This window comes from Erigeron canadensis, chromosome 2 (assembly GCF_010389155.1).
Source record: "Erigeron canadensis isolate Cc75 chromosome 2, C_canadensis_v1, whole genome shotgun sequence".
In the NCBI taxonomy this organism is placed as follows: domain Eukaryota; kingdom Viridiplantae; phylum Streptophyta; class Magnoliopsida; order Asterales; family Asteraceae; genus Erigeron; species Erigeron canadensis.
In genome coordinates this window covers 19,950,852-19,970,933 of record NC_057762.1, presented here as the reverse complement: position 1 = coordinate 19,970,933, position 20,082 = coordinate 19,950,852, and the positions used below count along the sequence as shown (strand labels likewise).

The following is a 20,082-nucleotide window of genomic DNA, read 5'->3' as shown; positions in this document are numbered from 1 at the left end:
TAAGTCTTTTGTTGGTGAGTTCGTAGGTTTTATGTCAGAAGACTAATAAAAGAAATAAGTCTTTTGTCGATCCTTTTAAGTCTAAACAAGTAATAGTTCAATATATAACGAGCAGAGTTACGCCATAATAAGTCCAAATGTCTCAAAGTCCGGCCTTACGGTACCTGCCTTAGTCTAAAGTCTCAAGTCTCAAGTCTCAACTCATACAATAAGCACGTCCAAAGTACAACAAACAACACATAATCACACACATACAACCAAGATCAAAGCACGTCAAATGGCACAATTAACTCTATACGCGCAGGCTCAATATTGAACATAAAACAGAAATCGACAAAACTGTTTGAAAATAAGTATACTTTCCACCCCAAAACTTGTAAAAAGAGGGGCTACGAAACTCACCTGAAAGCAGCACAAGCACAATGATCCTAAATGAACGAACAAGAACATGAACAGTCAGATACACTCGAAACAAGCTCACTATCTGCCCAACAGTCCTACATTGTTCACAAGTCACTCCATAAGAACTTATTTAATTGCACAAGTCCATGTCTTATACTAGTGTCTTAGGAAATGTCATTATGTCTTGTCCAAATAAATAGTTTGTTAAATAATGTCACATTTCATTGTTTATATCCCGTCAAGTCTTTGTAACAACGTCATTATAAAAATATATTAAGTCTGGAAGGTCATATAATTTGTACATCGTCTTTACAACGTCTTTTATTCTTTGCCTTTATATATAGTCGTTATAAAGTATATGAAGTCTGATAAGTCATTAACTGTCGTTATACGAATGTATAATTTATAAATGGTCCTTTCAACGTCTTTTTAATATATATATATATAGTCATATGTCCATATTAGATTTTTATCCTTATATTTATATATATATCCATATTTATTTCATTATTATAAAAATTTGGGATTTAATTTTAAATATAGATCAATTAATTAAAATACAATTTAACTTTGTTTAAAAACTTTAAATTTTGACTAAAATACCAACATAAACATTTCTGGCTGGTTTGACCAATTTTGACCGGCATTGACCGAAACGAAAATCGAGATTCCGGTCACTAAGATGAACCATAACCCATTTCAAGACCAAAATCAAGTTTTTAGATCGGATGCAAGCTAATTCTAACTGAAAACAATCAATTATCATTTATACTCACGGATTTAATTATATTCGAACATATATGTATACTTTCGGATCCCATAAGTCAAGAACAAGAACCAAATCAACAATATGAAGATTTCCAGATCCAAAGATCTCGGATCCAAAGGTTTTCGGATCAAAAGATTTCGGATAACAAGATTTCGGATCCAAGATTTCAGATCTAAAGGTTTTCGGTTATAAGTTTTCCGGATTTAATGAATTTCGGGCCTATAGATTTCGAATCTATAGGTTTTTGTATATACACATCTACATAACTCATATTAAACCGAAAATATATATAACTTTTGGTCAAAACTCGAATATACATAGATATATCTATACACTATATAAATCCCTACTTAGGTTTTGCTAAGTATGTCCTATGTGGCATGCCTTATGAGTGATTAAAACAACTAAAATCCCATATGGCATGCTTATGTTACACTTTCTCATATGGTTAAGTTAAATTGGAGGTTACCAATCAGACATCCTTTCCCTCCTCTTTTTGCTACGGTTTTCTGGAACTTAAATTTAAATTTAAATTGTAACCGTATGGCAGTTGTAACCGTCCATGTTGGTGCCTATAAAACCAACCCATCGATCACCTTCTCATCATATAACACACACATCGAATCACTTTCCGATCATGGCTTCCAAAAATCCCGTAATGATACGTGAACTTCACACAAACCACAACTCGTGTTCCATAACTGTAAGGATCATCCGGTTGTGGAAACAACCTGTGTATGGCAATGTGAACAACATCGGAAGCATCGAGATGATCATAATGGATGCAGCGGTTAGTTTTTGTAATCAAGTTTAATTTCAGATTATATATGTATGGTTTATTATTCATGATTCATGATTTATGATATATGTATGGTTTATTAATGAACATATAAAATGTACAACTACTTATGTTTGTTTCAACTTTGTGTTTTAGGGTCAGCGGATTCAAGCTTCTGTCAGGAAAAATGTAATACCTACCTTTGAGAAACTGCTGGTCGAAGGTGGAGCGATATGCATGAGTAACTTCTTCGTGCATCAGAATGTTGGTTCGTATAAGATATTGGATAATACATGAGTAACTTCTGTCATGGATTTAGGTTCGTTTCCTTCCCTTATATGACAAATGGGAAAGTCGAAAACAACACCACAGTTGGTATGTGTTGCTAATTATGTATATAAATTTACAGTCGATGTATTAGTAATTTATATGTTGAATCCACAAAAGCTTAACTAAGTTCATCTACAATTTCAGATGTGATTGGTAAAGTTTCTGGATATGGTGATGTGATCATTGGTGATAAAAATGGTTCCCCAAATCAAATGATGGATGTGCAATTGCAAGACATTGTGTAACAAACTTTTGTTTGTTATATTTATTAAGAAATACATCAATATGTTATATGTAGGTTAAATTTTTTGAATTTGTAAAAAAGCAGTGGTAACAAGATGAAGGTAACATTCTGGGATTCATATGTGGATGACTTCAAGGCAAAATTTAACAATGACAAGGCTGCTGTTAATGTGATGATTGTACAGTTTGCGAAGTTGCGAGAATGGAGAGGTATTTCGATTTTCTCTTTAATGTGATGATTGTACAGTTCATATGTGGATGACTTCAACATATTGCTGCCGTTAATGTGATGATCAATCATTGGTCTTTCGATTTTCTCGATACCACAGTAATACATTACATGTATGTTCACAGGAATCTTCTCTGTATCTCATGGTTTCAATGTTGCCCGTATTTTCATGAATAATAATATCGATGAAATCAATGCCTTCAAAAAAAGGTTAGTCATTTATATAGTCGAACATGAAATAGCTATGAGCGTGTATGATTTTGACCCATCAACTGACCTTCCAATTGTAAAAAATCTACCCATGTGTTAGCAGCAATAGAGGAAGGTTTGTACAAAAGAGAAAATTTGAAGTCTAACATTTATGCTATTATGTGACTGCAATAGCAGAAGCATTTAAGCTATATTACTATTATCCAATTGTGGCAACATAAGTCTAACATTTAAAGTCAGTACCTTTGGGGGTTAGGAATTATATGCAGTTTTGTTTTATTATATGCATTTTGATTTATTATAAGCTTGTGTAATTTTTGATTAATTATATGCAGTTTTGTTGACAAAAACGGGATGAAGTTGCAAATCATAAGATGATATCCTTAGCAGATCCATCAACTGAAGCATTCTTCACTAATACCAAATGTGTCCAACTGTTCGAGTTAGATACCATATTTGAGGTTAATTACTATATATGAAAATATATTCCCAAACAGTGAAACCTCGCCTTACAATATTCATGTTGTAAATTCTGATTTACATGTTTCATTGTACGAGATTTTTATTCTTAATTGGCTCAGGCAACATCATGTGTTGCGGTTGCAACAATTCACTCCATCGAAACCGACCAGCCTTGGTACTACATTGCATGCCGCAAATGTAGCAAGAAGGTAACTACAAATAATCCAGAAGACGAAATGGAAGTGGTTGGTGATGTGAGAAAGAACAAAAAAACCACCCATGACTGCCCAGATTGTGGTCCTGATGTGAATGTCATCTCTCGGTATTTTTTCAAGTGTTTTGCTAGCTGTTGTTTTAAATATCTTTGTTGCCTCACAAAACTAATCAATTGTGGATCCTTTTTATTGTTCTATGTTAATGGTAACAGGTTCAAAGTGCAGATCAAACTTAAAGATGAATCAGGTGCAGCATCCTTGGTGTTCTTTGATCGAGATGTTGTGAAGCTCATCATGAAAACCGCTCATAGTTTGGTGGATAAGTGTGCTGGCGCGGAATCTTATCTAGAGGACTTGGATGCAATGATTGGAAAGAAAGTTATGGTCAAGTTTGATGTGACTCAATTTAATCTTAACAACAATTACCAGGTGTATATTGTTTCTCGAATGACCCAAGAAGAAGTCATGTTTAAAACTTTTTACAAATTATCCATGATTGAAATGGTAAGAGCATCTATAATAATTTTTTTATATATATAATAACGATACAATACACCTCAAAGTATCCAACTAACTTACTAACACAACTTTGTTTTAAAGGAGTTTCAAAACCAGTGTGAGCGAGCTAAGGCAGCTGAGACATATAATGATGCTTTAGACGCAACTGATGCTATACTTGGTGTAAGTTACATTACTTGTGATGTATTGCTGATTTATTGACATATTATTAGCAAACCATGATTTTACATTATAAGCTTATATTGGTAGGTGTGTGGAAATGACAAAGTTGTAGAAGTGGATGAGTCTGTTACTAACCTTAAGTCTGCAACCGGATCCAACATTCATGTATAAAACCATTACTTGGTTCATTATTTCATATAGTTGTATTTCATTGATTACATTAACCTTTATACTTTCTCTTCTGGCTGCTACTTCTGGAACTAAAGAAGTGATTGCTGCAAGTGATGATGCCATCGTGGATGGTTCCGACAAACTTACTGTTAACATTGCTAACACTGTTGTATGTATTGTGTGTGTAATTTGTGTCTTTTTATGTAGTTGTTTTCAAAACATAAGTGATTAACTGATCAACTTTTTATATAGGCTGCTGTTGATACAACTGATGTTGATGCTGGCTATGCCTCTCCCCCACCCACCAAGCGTGCTGCTGTTGCTGCAATGGAGTCTGTCCTTTCCATCCCAAATGTTCCAAAGAAGCCAAAAAGGAAGGGCCTGGCCACTCAGAAATGAAATGTCTGAACATATGATGAAGACCAAATCGTCTAGGAATAATATCGTCTACGAATAAAATGGGAACTTGTGTTCCTCTGTTATGTTTGCTTTATGTATGTCTAAACTTATGACCTATTTCGGTTTATGCTTTGTGTTTTTTAAGTGTTTTGTTATGGTTGTCATGGTGGATTTAGGAAATCAAAGTTTATTTGTTTGTGTTTTTTTACTTTGTTTTTCTGTGCTTCGTACATGATTTACATTATAGCACAATCAAATTTCCTACAATTAAGCCTTGGACATTCTTTGTCGTGAGTTCGTCACTCTGATAATCAGGTTTCGGATTACATATATTATTCATGAGTAGTTAAATGAAATCTTGAAGCCTTCCTTTATCACTAATTGTTGCTCAAAAATGGTTATTCAGTTGGGGATGGGTAAGTTGACAATGAAAAAAGGATCCAGTGAAACTGAGTAATTAGTTTGGTAGAAACATACATAACTATTCTGATTCTTAAAATGGAACAACCTTTTCAAGAATTGATGCCCATGGCATGGTTTGCATCTCTTTGTGAGTCACACCAACACTTGCAACATAAAAAAGATCAAGAAAACTTTTCTCATTAAGATCAATAAAAGGGGAGTGATTTGATATGTGTTTTGAAAGTGTTTATGCGATTTAATATATATGTGATGAAGTCGCGCCATACCACTAAGAGGTATCCATAATAACCTATTGTAATAGTCTTATTTATATTGTTTTGTACCCTTTCATAGTGAGTATCAATATTAGTCAAAATGAATTTTAACCACTAACAAGTATCAAATTTTATAGATTTATTCGAAGTCCTCCAACTATTGTTAGAATATGCTTGCATTATGGCGGCAAAATGATTAAGTTACATCAAGGCTATCAATATGTTGGTGGTGGGACAGTGATGAGTTCTGATGTGAAAACAAACGAATTCATGATCAATGAATTGCGAGCATGGTATTATCAAAATTTCCAAAGTTGTAAACATAAAGTTTGGTTTAAATACAAACGTCCAAGGAAGTTACTTAGGGATCGAGGTTCAATTGCTTCCGTTTTCGAAGATCAGCATTTGAAATCATTATACAATGTTACAAAAAAAGACGAACCAATAGATATATATGTGGTACATTCACCCCGTTCCACACCGAGACAGTAATTTGACATTGTTATTGTTTTTTCTATTTCCAATAGTTTGTATTTGCTTTAAATAATATGTGCACATGAAGTTTGGTTCTGATTACAATCATCATTATTGTCTTTGCACTTTCTTTTCAATCTAATAATACGAGCATGTGAATGTTATTACAGTTACTATTTTGCCATGGGTACATGAATTAATTCCAACTCCAGTAAATTGTGACATATTGCTTTATGATATCTATACATATATGTTCAGACGTTGCGTACTCAAAGATCTATACAATATACGTCAAAATTTTAGGTTGTCCGTGCATCGCACGAGTCTAGGCCCTAGTATAAATAACATATAACCGAAAACAAAGAAAATTTTTTTTTCAGATTTAGAGATGAGGAAAAAGGAAAAAAAGAAAACGATTTACATATATATGTAGAAAATCGTGTTTTACATGATGAACAAACACTTAGATGCATAAATCTTACCCATGCCTAAAAGAAAAAATAGAAGATGATGAGTATTTGGTGGTGTTTTGTGGTGGTTCGGCGGTGGTTGACCGAAATAGAGGGAGAAGGGAGAAAGGGGGCGGTTTTGAGAGAAAAGGGAGGAGGGTGGAATGTGTGTGTGTGAGAAATGAGGGTAAATTAGGGTTAGGAGGGGTTTTGTTGGTTCATGCTCCCCCCTTGACCGAGTTTGACCACCCTTTGACCTTACCAAAACTCGTTTGACTCGACAAATTCACAAAACCCGAGACTCGTTAATTTATTTTGTCGACACATTTGAATGTAACTTTTTAATAGCTTTCTAACGGATATAAATATGACTATATTTCTTAATTAAATCTTTAATTGATTAAATTTTAAGTATTTCACTAAATTTGGCATTTCCACAAGACAACTAGTATTCCTCCTGTTCTCAAGTCCACGTATAATTTTTCTAAAGTCTAGATGCTCATAAAGCCCGAATCAAACATAAATTCATTTATTCCATGATAAAGTCTTAGAGTCTAACAACGTACATAACGACACAACTAAAAATGACTAGAAAAGTATTTTGGAAAGTAGACAAGATGAACTCCCGTTATACTTGAATCTTTAATTGCTTTAGATATGATTATTGCTCCCGCATTTAATTTCTACTCAAAACAATTAAGCATTAAGAAACTAAGTTGATTTTATGATTTAATCTTTAAAAGCTTTCTCCCGAACTGCTTATTCGCCTAATTAGATCCCTCTATCATAAGCGTTGACTCACTCGAAATTAATTAAATTGTTTAAAATCTTTATCGTTGGTTTCTCCCGAACTCCAACGATTTTAGGTTAATTATAGACCGATTAACCGTTTCATAAATCAATTGACAATGACATAGATTTCTCCCGAACTTCTAATTACAATTATCAATCAATTAATATAAAAGTTAAAAACAATATTTAAACCCAAATAAATGTGGATCTTCGATTAAACATATAAACCTTGTTCAACACTTACAAGCAACATTAAATCGACCCTATGACATGATTACTACCCAAGCGGGTGCAAGAGATTTAGCTACTCATATTTAAAATACAAGAACAAACGAAAAGAGAAGAAATCATATTATACCGAAATGATTGAAGATAATCCGGTAGCAATGATGATTACAATCCAAAGCTGAAAAGATGTAAAACCCTAACAACTTGTTTGCTCCAAAAGCTAAGAACTATGAGAAAACTGGAGAAAAAAATGCCAAGAATTCGTCCCTCAGAGCAGAACCCTAATCGTCTATATATACAAAATTCGCGTGTAACGGCCGTTAGTGGAGTAATGGCCGTTACCTTTGAACTTCTCTTGTAACTGCCGTTAGTGGAGTAATGGCCGTTACACTCCTTTGAAATTCTAACTGCCGTTAGTGGAGTAACTGCAAGTTACAGGCGATTTGGAATTTCTCTTCATAATGAGAGTTACTCTAGAAACGGGAGTTACAAGCTCCAGGACTCGTTTTCTTTGTCTTTTACTTGGTTTCGATCTAATCCTTCTTCCCGTTTCTTCCATATGTCATCAAAATCAACTAATTCGTTTGTCTAATCAATTTCCAACCTGAAAACACTTAACACACCTTCAAAGTATCGAAAGTTGGATATAAAACTATAAATATAACGAATAATTGGTCCTAAAGTCATGTGGGAAATGGTATAAAATATGACATATCCTCAATCTTTAGTTCGTTTTGAGTACTTCGCTAAATGTCGCTGGTTCGATTCTATTGTTAAGAGAAATAAGTTTTAATGTTCAATTCACACAGTTTAATACCAAAATTGGATTTTTCGAGTTTGATTATTAGTACTATCTTTAAATAGTTTTTGTTTTGACATTTTTTCGAATTTGAAACAAGATGTGACTACTTGCAATATTTAACAAGCTGATGTTTTTTCGAAAATTGCCGATTATATGTAGATATCACTATATTGAGTATAGAATCTACTTTTATAAAAACTTGTTAACATTTACTAGTTTCACAACCACCTATATGTTAGCCGCTTAGATTTTTTCCAACGGCCCTGTGCTATAGCGGGGTTTTGTGTACCATTGCCTTGATTGTTTTGAAGGAAGTATTTTATGCATGTATATCTAGTTCAATGACAACCCAAGTTGCATTTTAAAGGATAGGTATTTATTTTGGCCAAACAATATAAGACGTATTTTTGTAAGTTTGCAAATATTCCTAAGAAGATATGTAAAAATATTTGAGAACTTTTTAATGATTTAATTGCATAGGAATAAATTAGATATAGCGGAGATTGCTTAGATATCTTATATGCATTTGATTGTGAAATTGTAAAGATTATCTTCTTCGGCCGATTTATTTTGGTAAATGGTTCACCCTTGCTTGATTTTATATCATCTAAGAAGAAGCAGCAATAAATCGAGACATTTGTTATATTAAAGGCTCTATGAGAGATAATATAATTAAGTTCTGTAACACCCCACCGTTGGCGGAAACATGAAGTGTCATGAAAAGTACAGCACGACATGGAATTACATAGATACTGCTAAATGAAATAGAATATAATAAATATATTCTCAAATACATGAGTTCGAAGTCATAACAGTGCTAAAATAGCTTATTACAACCAAGTCCATAAAAAAAAATATTCCAAGGCATGTAGCCTTAAAGTCTGAAAATAAATAGAGGAGCACTAATCTCCGAAGTCCAAGCCTAGAATAGCAGTCTTTATCCCTGATTAGCCTGAGTACCTGAAAAGTATACTAAAACGCGTCAACACAAAGGTTGGTGAGTTCGTAGGTTTTAGTCAAAAAAAGTCTAGTCAAGAAATAAGTCTTTTGTCGATTATTTTAAGTCTAAACCAGTAATAGTTCAATATATTATGAGCAGAGTTACGCCATAATAAGTCCAAAGTCTCAATGTCTCAAAGTCTGGCCTTAGGTACCTGCCTTAGTCCAAAGTATCAAGTCTCAACACACACAATAAGTACGTCCAAAGCACAACAAACAAACACATAAACACACACATACAACAAGATCAAAGCACGTCAAATGGCACAAGTAACTCTATACGCACAGGCTCAATATTGAACATAACACAGAAATCGACAAAACTGTTTGAAAATAAGTATACTTTCCACCCCAAAACTTATAAAAAGAGGGGCTACGAAACTCACCTGAAAGCAGCACAAGCACAAATACCCTAGATGAACGAACAAGAACACGAACAGTCAAATACACTTGAAATGAGCTCACTATCTGTCCAAAAGTCCTACACTGTCCACAAGTCACCCAGTAAGTACTTACTAAATTGTATAAGTCCATGTCCTATACTAGTGTCTTAAGAAATGCCATTATATCTCATCAAATGTCATACTATTATTAATAGTCTTTTTGTCCTTATAAGTTGTCCAAGGAAATAGTTCATTTAATAATGTCCCGTTTTATTGTTTATATCCGTTAAGTCTTCGTGTCAACGTCATTATAAAATATATTAAGTCCGGAAAGTCATATAGTTGGTACATCGTCTTTACAAAGTCTTTTTATTCTTTGTCTATATATATATAGTCGTTATAAAGTCTAAGAAGTCCGATAAGTCATTACTGTCGTTAAACGAATGTATAATTTATAAATGGTCCTTTCAACGTCTTTATAATACATTTATATGTATATATAAATACTTAAATTAGTCCTTAATATATTTATATATATCAATTTAATTATTATAAAAATTTGGGATTAATAACATTGATCAAATTGTTTAAAAAGTAATTTAACTTTATTTAAAACTTCAATTTGACTAATTCATCGACTTAAACATTTCTGACCGGTTTGACTAACTTTGACCAGTGTTGACCGGCATTGACCGGCGTTGACCGGAACAAAAACTTTGACCTAACTCAAAAATACAGAACAAATCCAAATTTTGAACCAAGACTCTTTTCTGGCCGGTTTGACCGGCGTTGACCGGCGATTGACCAAGCGAAAATCAATTCCAAGAACAACAATTTTCTAGAACAAGTCGGATCTATAATAGATCTAATCAAAAACAACCCAAAAATCAATATATTGTCACGTTTATACAAGATTTCGATTTATATAGTTATGTATGAACCGAAAAAAAATACCAAGAAACACATCAATCTAAACAAGAATATGGTTTTCAGATCCAAAGTATTCGGATCTTTAAGTTTTCGGGTATAAGTTTCCGGATTTAAAGAATTTCGGAGCCAAACTTTACGGATCTAGAAGTTTTCGGATTCAAGATTCCGGATTTAGGGCATTTCGGATCCAAGATTTCGGATATTTACATATATACATACATATATACATCCGATTTGTTTAACATAATGTAAGATTTTCGGATCCAAGAGATTTTCGGATATATATATATATAACCTTAAACAACCGAAAATTTATATATATATTTTCTCATAGAAAATCGATTTACACAAATCTAAGAAAAGATTTTCGGATTTAAGAGAAGGAAGGAAGAGATTTAAAGCCGAAAATGTGTGTATATATATACATAAAAATTATCGTGTATATATATACATATATAACTAAAAACGGGTTTCATACAACCGACTATATATATCTTAATTTTTGATGAAGAACACGCAATTAAATCAATGATTTGTGCCATACCACGATCTAAAACAAAATAGAAGGAGAAGATGATAGATGGTGGTTCGGTGGTGGTCTTGTGGTGGTTGGCGGCCGGATTTGAGAGAAAGAGGGGGGAGGGGGGCGGCTGGAGAAGAGGAGAAAGAGAGGGAGGGAGAGTGTGTGAGAAATGAGAGGGGTTAGGGTTAGGGTTAGGGTTTTGTTGGTTCATGTTTCCCCCTTTGACCGAGTTTGACCATCCTTGACCTTCACAAAACTCGTTTGACTAGATCATTTTACAAGACTCATGACCCGTAAATTTATTTTGTCGTCATATTTAAACGTAACTTTTTAATAGCTTTCTAACGGATATAAACATGTCTATTTTTACTTATTAAATCTTTACTTGATTTAAATTTTAAGTATTTTACTAAGTTTGGCATTTCCACAAGACAACTAGCATTCCTCCTGTTCTCGAGTCCACATACAATTTTTCTGACGTCTAAACGCTCAATAAGCCCAATTCTAATAGAAATTCATTATTCCGTGATAAAGTCTTATTAGACTAATTACGTACATAAACAATACGAACTAAAAAAAATGACCGGAAAGTGCTTTCGGAAAAATACGGTCAGATGACGGTTGTCACAAGTTCGTCCGAAGTAAATATAGTGTATTTATAATGCGGAAGATTCTAATGTCACGTAGTCGATGTGAGTTTTATGGTGTTTTTTATATCAATAAAGAAAAATGCACAAAAGATTGTGAAGCATGTCTTATATATGTAACTTATTCATGTGATTTATTTATGTTGGGATGATATCGTATTATTTTTGGACACTACATTTTAAAAGTGTTTTGCGACACCAAATATTTTGATATTATGGTTTATACCGAGACACATATATATGTCACTAGCTATAAGATAAATGAGTAGTGGCAATGTGCAAAAGATAAACTTGTCATTAAAAAGGCTACATTATGGTCATTAAATGCCGGATCATGGATAAAAGAAAAATATATGTGAAGGTTGTTAAATATGACAGATATATGATGTAAAAGAAACATATATCTTAATTGGCTTAGAATGTTTGACTTTTGCATATATGTGTAAGTTACGTAGTTATATATGCTTATACGATACATCGTTGAATAACTAATGGCATATACATGCTTAAGAAATTTGGTTATTTTACCGTTATAAAACATTTTTCTTGTTTGATGTAGCTAGCTAGAGGCTAATATCAATATTATATCGAATTGTGTGAAAACTCAAAAGAGTTAATACGAATTTAAAGGAGAATCAAAGTTTCATAGTACCGATGTACTATATTCTCCAATATGAGTTAAAATGTCAAGTGCAATTGAAGCACATGTGGTCATAAACTAGAGGTTTATGAGTCGAGATTGATTGATTGACATGACCGGATGGACCATCTCGGGTCAATGATTGATGCGAAATGTATAGAAGAGTCGAAAGATTCTTAAAGTTATTATTTGAATTGAGATCATTTGCTCTATAGAAAACCATATGCCAAGAACGATAAAGATTGATTCCTTTTAATTTGTTGTAACATATGCAAAGGAGATGTAAGTATATAATACATCGTCTAAATGACCATTTAATGTTTTAAATCGATGCATCGTCTAAATGGGTCACTAAAGTTGCAACATGATGTTTGCGTAATTAATTTCTTACCTTGTAAGATTGAGAGCATGTTTCATATTGTATCGGCAATAATGATTAATTTGGTAATGATTATTTAGAGCAAAATGAATATGATTTAGGGCCGTGTTATTTAACATGTAATAATATGAACTCGCATTATGCAAATAGTGTTCCTCCCCATTGAAGTTGGTTTATGGTCAGAAAACACATGTCTCATAAGAGTTATAAATGTGCAATATATGATTAAATTGCTCCACCATGATGCACAAAAATGAGATTTCAATGGAAATAATGTTGGGAAAATAGACCTGCCTTGGAAGTGTGTTGGGTTATGCTTTTATTCAGTTCGAAACTGTCTGCTTTTATTCCCTGAGTTAAAACATGAAAGAGGTTTACGTATTCAATAAAGCTATGATTAGGATATTTGTTTATGGCTTAAGTTTCTCATTGACATGATTTAGTTTGCCCAACATTAGGGGGAGATGTTCCCAACATTAGGGAAAGATGGAAAGCAGCTGGAATGACTATAAAATGAATTATCAAAGATCCTCACATCAATGAATATAAACTCAATGTTTGTGGGATAATTCATTCGCAACATTTAGTAATTGCCAGCAAGTCAACTGACCAGAAAGAGATAGTGATTAAATCACAAATATCAGCTGCTAATGCTCCGATTGTAATGAGTCTACGCACATTTGAAAGTGGTAGAAAATTCGATTCCAAATAAAAAGCCTCGAAAATAAAAGGAGCATTAAATTATGATAGTTAAAGTCGAGGTATAAAGACCCCATGAAAGATTGATGATGAGGAACTAGACATGGAAGTTTTTGAGAAACCCCAGGTACCTGAATAATGAGATCTCAATAAATTGTGAAATGTCTAGAGACTTGTGGAATCGATAATAGATAAAACCGACGTCGACACTGATCGAATATGATAGCGCTAAGAGTATGTATAATGGTGAGGATCTTGAAAGCATGCATTCATAAGTAATAAGATATGAATGATTGACCAAAGATGAAAAGACGCTAGTCTGAAGCACTAGCAAGTGCGTAAATTATATGATGATGATCTGTGTTCGGATATTAAATGAGAAAATTAAAAATATGGCACATAGATTGTTGAACAGATCTTGTATTGATTATGGACAAGAAACCTCGTATGGTGGAAGCAACTATTGATCTGTTGAAAGTCTGAAAAAATAAGATATTTGATTTGCGTCTAAAGATTTGAAAATCTTAAAAACCTATGTGAAATTGAAATGTGATAGAATCGCCTTACTGCGTATTTATTAAAATGTGCCATAGAAATTACTATGTTTGTTCATGAAACTCCATAAAGAAATTTGGATTTAAATATGATATGTGTTTCAATGGAACTCCGAGAGAGCGTCCAATACAAATTGAAGTATTAGAAAATGAATTTGAGATAAAAGACAAAGAATGTCTTGATTTACGAATTGACTATGTTAAGGACAATATCATTGAGCATCATAATAGCTAAAAGACGAAGCTATACTTTTTTGTGAACAAGTGACGCTCATGGCTATGAGGTCACATGATGTTGAAAGAACCCCTCGGTTTTCAAAGACAATGATCACAATGTTGGTTCAAAAGTGTCTCTAACGCATTGATAGTTATCGATTGCTCATTATGCATCATTTAAATTAAAGTTATTTGTAGAGATTAATTTATGAAGTACGTGTATGTGCTTAAATGAAATGTCTCATATGCATGTTGAAATCCTAAATTGGATATGTGAGCCGTTTTTGGAGAAATCAACATATAGCAAGTTAGTTCATGAGAAATTCAAATTGATTTATCGAGACACATATAACGATAACCTGAGACTTTGGTTAGTGATATTGATTTGTGTTAACTAATAAGTTTAAGTGATGTGATCATGAGGGGGAGATACGCATTGCACTCTTTTTCCCTTAGCCATGGTTTTATCCTATTGGGTTTTTCTGGTAAGGTTTTTAACGAGGAAATATCCCCGAGCATATCAAATGAGTTATGTACTCTTTTTCCTTCGTTAGATTTTTTGTCTCATTGGGTTTTATCTAATAAGGTTTTAACGAGGCATAATCTTTCTAAAGGACATCCAAAAGGGAATGTCATATATGTTTGTGGATCTTGCACTATTTCTTCAAGAAACAACGCTCCAACAATTTTGTATAAAGGTGATGCAGCTTTTATTATTCAACCTAAAGAATGATACATCAAAGAAAAATAGAGATATGCAGATGTATTTATTAAGGCACTTCGAGCCTTATCATTCAAGAAGTTAGTTCAAGATACTGGATTGCATCAACTTAAAGATCGAAAATGATATCGTCATCAGGGGAGACACAATACGCGTTGCACTCTTTTTCCCTTGACTATGATTTTATCCCACCGGGTTTTCCTAGCAAGGTTTTTAATGAGGCAACAACTCTAAGCGTATTGTTTAACAAACATCCAAGAGGGAGTGCTATAAATATTATTAGTGGATGATTTGTTTCCTATTTTACTAAGACTTGGAGCCTACTCCAAGCTAATACATGTATAAATATCCTCCATGTGTTATGAATGACATAACCCTAATTCCCTCTTATTGGTCTTAATTCTACAGTTTTACAATATATTCCATTTAAGATCAAAGATGTACATGTTAAATAATTTGAGTGATTATTCAACTACATGACAAATAATGTAATTAATTATCTTATGAAAATTCATGCATACAATAGAGGTTTCAATAGCTCGTGCATACTATAACTTTTCGATATTGGTTATTTACATTTTAATGAACCCTCCTCGACCTTCCATTCTAACATTCCCGCCTATGTTATCATTACGGGCCATTTTCGTCTTTGTTCTGGCCACCCTCTCCTCCGCATTCTTAGAACCTTATTGTTACGAAGCCATTCCGGACGGTATTCTCGGCCTACGACATCAATGCTTCATCAAGGCGTGAGAATGGAGAGCTTTGGGGGGCCAACTGGTTTGTCTTGTGTATGTATTGTATGTATATTTGTGGTGATGGGTTCATGAAGAAAAATAAACTGCCATGTGTTGATCGAAATCGAATAGGAGAAGAAGGAACAAACCTTCAATGTATCAACTTAAAGACCGGAAGTGATATCGTCATCAGGAGGAGACACAATACGCGTTGCACTCTTTTTCCCTTGACTATGATTTTATCCCACCGGGTTTTCCTAGCAAGGTTTTTAATGAGGTAACAACTCTAAGCGTATTGTATAACAAACATCCAAGGGGGGTGTTATATAAATATTATTAGTGGATGATTTGTTTCCTATTTTACTAAGACTTGGAGCCTACTCCAAGCTAATACATGTATAAATATCCTCCATGTGTTATGAATGAGATAACCCTAATTCCCTCTTATTCTTCTTAATTCTACAGTTTTACAATATATTCCATATAAGATCAAAGACGTACATGTTAAATAATTTGAGTGATTATTCAACTACATGACAAATAATGTAATTTATCTTATGAAAATTCATGCATACTGTGAATAACACGATTTCTACACTGAATTCACGTCATCATCAATGGTGGATTTGATGTGTGTGTGTTCTTGGTGTGAGTGTGTGTTTTGAGAGAGAAAGTGTGTGAAATTGAAAAGTTGTGATTAATGAGAATGTTATTGTTCAAGCTTAATGATCTCTAAGGTGTGAGGGTATTTATAGTCTATACCTATACATATGCTAATTATCACATCTAGTCCCTCAACCTTAGTGATCATTAAACTATGACTTAACAACAAGTAAGTCCACTAATCTAAATTACAATTTATCACTATTTTTGGATTTCTAACATTCTCCCCCTTAGTGATATATTGTAATGAATGAAGTACGTGTTATGTTGTCTTGTAGGAATGAATTTGATGAGCCCGGTGGTGAAGACAATTGGTATGTTGAAACAATTCTTGGTCTTGGACTTCTTGAAGTTAAATCATAAGGCGATTCTTAATGTCCTTTTGAACAGAGAATAACGAGTGTGTGAGTGTCTTGAATCTTTGAAAATTGTTGAATCATGAATCAAAGTTGTCTTTTGAAATGCGGAAGGTATGAACATGGTTTTGTTCGATTCTTGAGCGAAATTCAACTTTTTGAAATGAAGTATCATGAACTTGTACTCTCCCCCTTGATTTATACATTGGAGCTTCTTGGAAGAGGATAATGAAGTCGAACAAGTCTTTATGCTTTCTTGAAAAAATATTATTGTATGACTTGAAGATCTTGAATGAAGTATGTTGATGAAGACTCTTTTGAATCTTTACTTCTTTGAATTGAAGCTTCGATTTTTTTCACATCGACTTGAATACTTTGGAGAGTAAGCATTTGAATGAAGTTTGAATAAGTCTCTTATGAAGTAATCATGCTCCCCCTCAATTCATGAGTATAAAACTTTTTGGAGAATCTTTGTACATTTTGACCATCTTGAGAGAATATCCTTTCATTTTTGGTCTCATTCTTATCTTTGGAATCAATGCAGATTTTCTTTTTCAAGCCAAGATCTCAATCAACTAAGATTTAGTGAGAATCTGACCTCAATTGACTGAAATATAGTGAAAATCTTTGTCATCATGAATATCTTGATCTTCTCATCTTCTCATCTTTGAAAGATAAAACCTTTTGAAACAACCAAACACAAACTTTTTCCTTGCTGTCCTTATCAATCATTCTTATTTCTTTCCAAATTAATCATGATATTTTCTCCCCCTCATAATGACAAAGTTGGAAACCAATATCATTATGCAAACATTGATTGATAAAATGTCAAAAGAAATAACATGATTCAAATTATGCACATGGAGAAATGTCGACCATCAAAACATCAACCCAAACTGTTAGAAATCCAAAATAGTGATAAATTGTAATTTAGATTAGAGGACTTTCTTGTAGTTAAGTCATAGGTGTATGATTACTAAGGTTGACAGGCTAATTGTGATAATTAGCATAATTGTATAATTAGCCTATAAATACCCCTCACAACCTTAGGATCATAACTTGGTAAGCCTTACACTCACACATTAATTCCAATCAGCAACTTTACTTTCACACACATACACTTTCTCTCTCAAAACACACACAAACACCAAGAACACACACTCACCAAAACCGCCATTGATGACGTGAATTCGGTACTAGAAATCGTGTTGTCACATGTGGTATCAGAGCAAAACATCGTTTTGATTCGATCCGTAACTGAATTCAGTCACAAATTCATCAAAAATCAAAAATATTTTCATATTTTTATGTTCACTGTTCTATCAAATTTCACATCTCAAATCACATAAAATCATAGATATTTGTTCACCAATAGATTCGTGATAGTTTACAACATAATCCTGTCAAGTTTCAAGTTCAAATTCAATCTAAATCTCAAGTTTGAATTTTAGCTTTTTGGCACGATTTTTGGGTTTTGAATCGGTTGTGTTTTGTGTTGAATTTTGTTAATCAGTATGTAGCTGAGGTGAAAACAAACAGTTTGCAAGTGATTTCAAGTTCTAAATCCTAGTAAATCAAAAGTTATTGAAGCTTTTTGAAGTTGTTAATGGAGTTCATGTTTAAAACTGATGAGTTGATGAAGATGATAAAGCTAGGATGATCTGCACTAGGACGATCGTCCTAGCCTCTAAACCTTTTATACTTTCCTTCTAGTGCTTTGTGGCTTGTAGAACGATCCTCACAAGATCGTTCTGACAAGTGTTTGTGTTTGGTGAAGTGTTTGTTGTGGCTAATTAATCCTTACGGATTGGTTTGGTCAATTCAAATACTTGGAAAGTGTTTGATACTTGAAAAGTTTTAAGACAAAACCTAGGACGATCTTACCAAGATCGTCCCAGCACATTGGAAGCTAGGACGATCCTGTCTAGATCGTCTCAGCAATCTGACACTAGGACGATCCTGACCAAGATCCTCCCAGTCCCTTGAAGACCGTCCAATTTCCTTTGAACATTAGTGTGTTTTGGTTGATCATTTGAGGTTGTTGTGATTGGGAATCACACACTTCTTGGGTAACTAATCTTCTAGATTGGTTTTGCTCAATTCCTTTCATTCCACTTCATATTGTTACTCTGTCCAAATCTTTCCAAAACACTTAGAAAATTCTTCAAACTCAAAGAACCCCAAAACAATCTTGCCAAGATCGTTTCATCTCCCAAGATCGTTTCATTTGTTTTTTTTCATTTTTCAAAACCAAAACAATTCTCTTTAATTAATTTCATTTCCAATTTTTATACAACTCTTAATTCAAATCCAATCTTCAAATCAAATCAAGTTCAAATGGCTTCTCATGAAGCATTGGCATTGGGTTCAGATACAAGACCTCCAGTTCTCTACCGTGGTTCCTATGGACTATGGAAGAAAAGATTTATGGACTATGTGGAATGTCAACCAAATGGTCACCTGCTTAAAGATTCCATCCTTAATGGACTTGCAGTTCATCGCCATCCCACTACCGGTGCAATACTCACTCTTGATCTTTTGAATGCTGAACAAAAAGATCGAACAACTGCAGATAACAGACCTAGATCATGTTTATACAAAGCACTACCAGATGAAATCTATGGCTCTGTTGATTCTTATGATACAGCCAAGGAGATATGGGATGAGGTGGTAAGACAAATGGAAAGATCTGATGTGACTTCAACAAAATGATTGACAAATGTGTTGACTGAGTTTGAGTTTGACAACTTCAGCAAATTGCCAAATGATTCTCTAGAGGCTATCTACTGTAGGTTCTGCAATGTCATAAATGAACTTAGGAAGAACAATGTCAAGAAATCAGAGATTGAGTTAAACATCAAATTCATCAAAGCTCTTGGTCCAAAATGGAAAGATTTTGGAACACAGATTAAGCAACATCAAAATCTGACCAAGTTCACCATTCATAATCTTCATGAATCTTTCAAACTCAATGAACACCAAGTTCTAAACAAAGCTTCATCAAGCAAAATGCCAGAAGTTGTATCTGCTGATCTTTTGGCTTTGATTGTGGAAAAAAAGGTTTCTGAAGCTCTTAAGAGGCAAATGGTAGTTGTTTCTTCATCTGATGAGGAGGGAGATGATTTGATGGCTACAAGAGATGGTGTTTCAGATGAACTATATCAAGCTCTTGCCGCGGTAACAAAGCATTTCAAGAGGAAATTTTACAAAGCAAGGCCAATAAACAACAATCTCCGCACTTCTTCTACAAGTGCATTTCCCAAGAAATATCACTATCATCCTAAGAGTTATGGGCAAGGTGAAGCAAGTGGATCAAAGCATGGT

At 33.6% G+C, this 20,082-nt stretch overlaps 1 protein-coding gene across 1 annotated transcript; it reads left to right on the top strand.

The window, feature by feature from the left end:
- Positions 1-1,808: 1,808 nt before the first annotated feature.
- Positions 1,809-3,636, top strand: LOC122587831. The gene is made up of 6 exons (XM_043759996.1): positions 1,809-1,961; positions 2,106-2,190; positions 2,424-2,520; positions 2,608-2,732; positions 2,877-2,961; positions 3,543-3,636. The coding sequence occupies exons 1-6, from the start codon at positions 1,809-1,811 to the stop codon at positions 3,634-3,636; spliced, it is 639 nt and encodes a 212-aa protein (XP_043615931.1).
- The last annotated feature ends 16,446 nt before the right edge of the window (positions 3,637-20,082 follow it).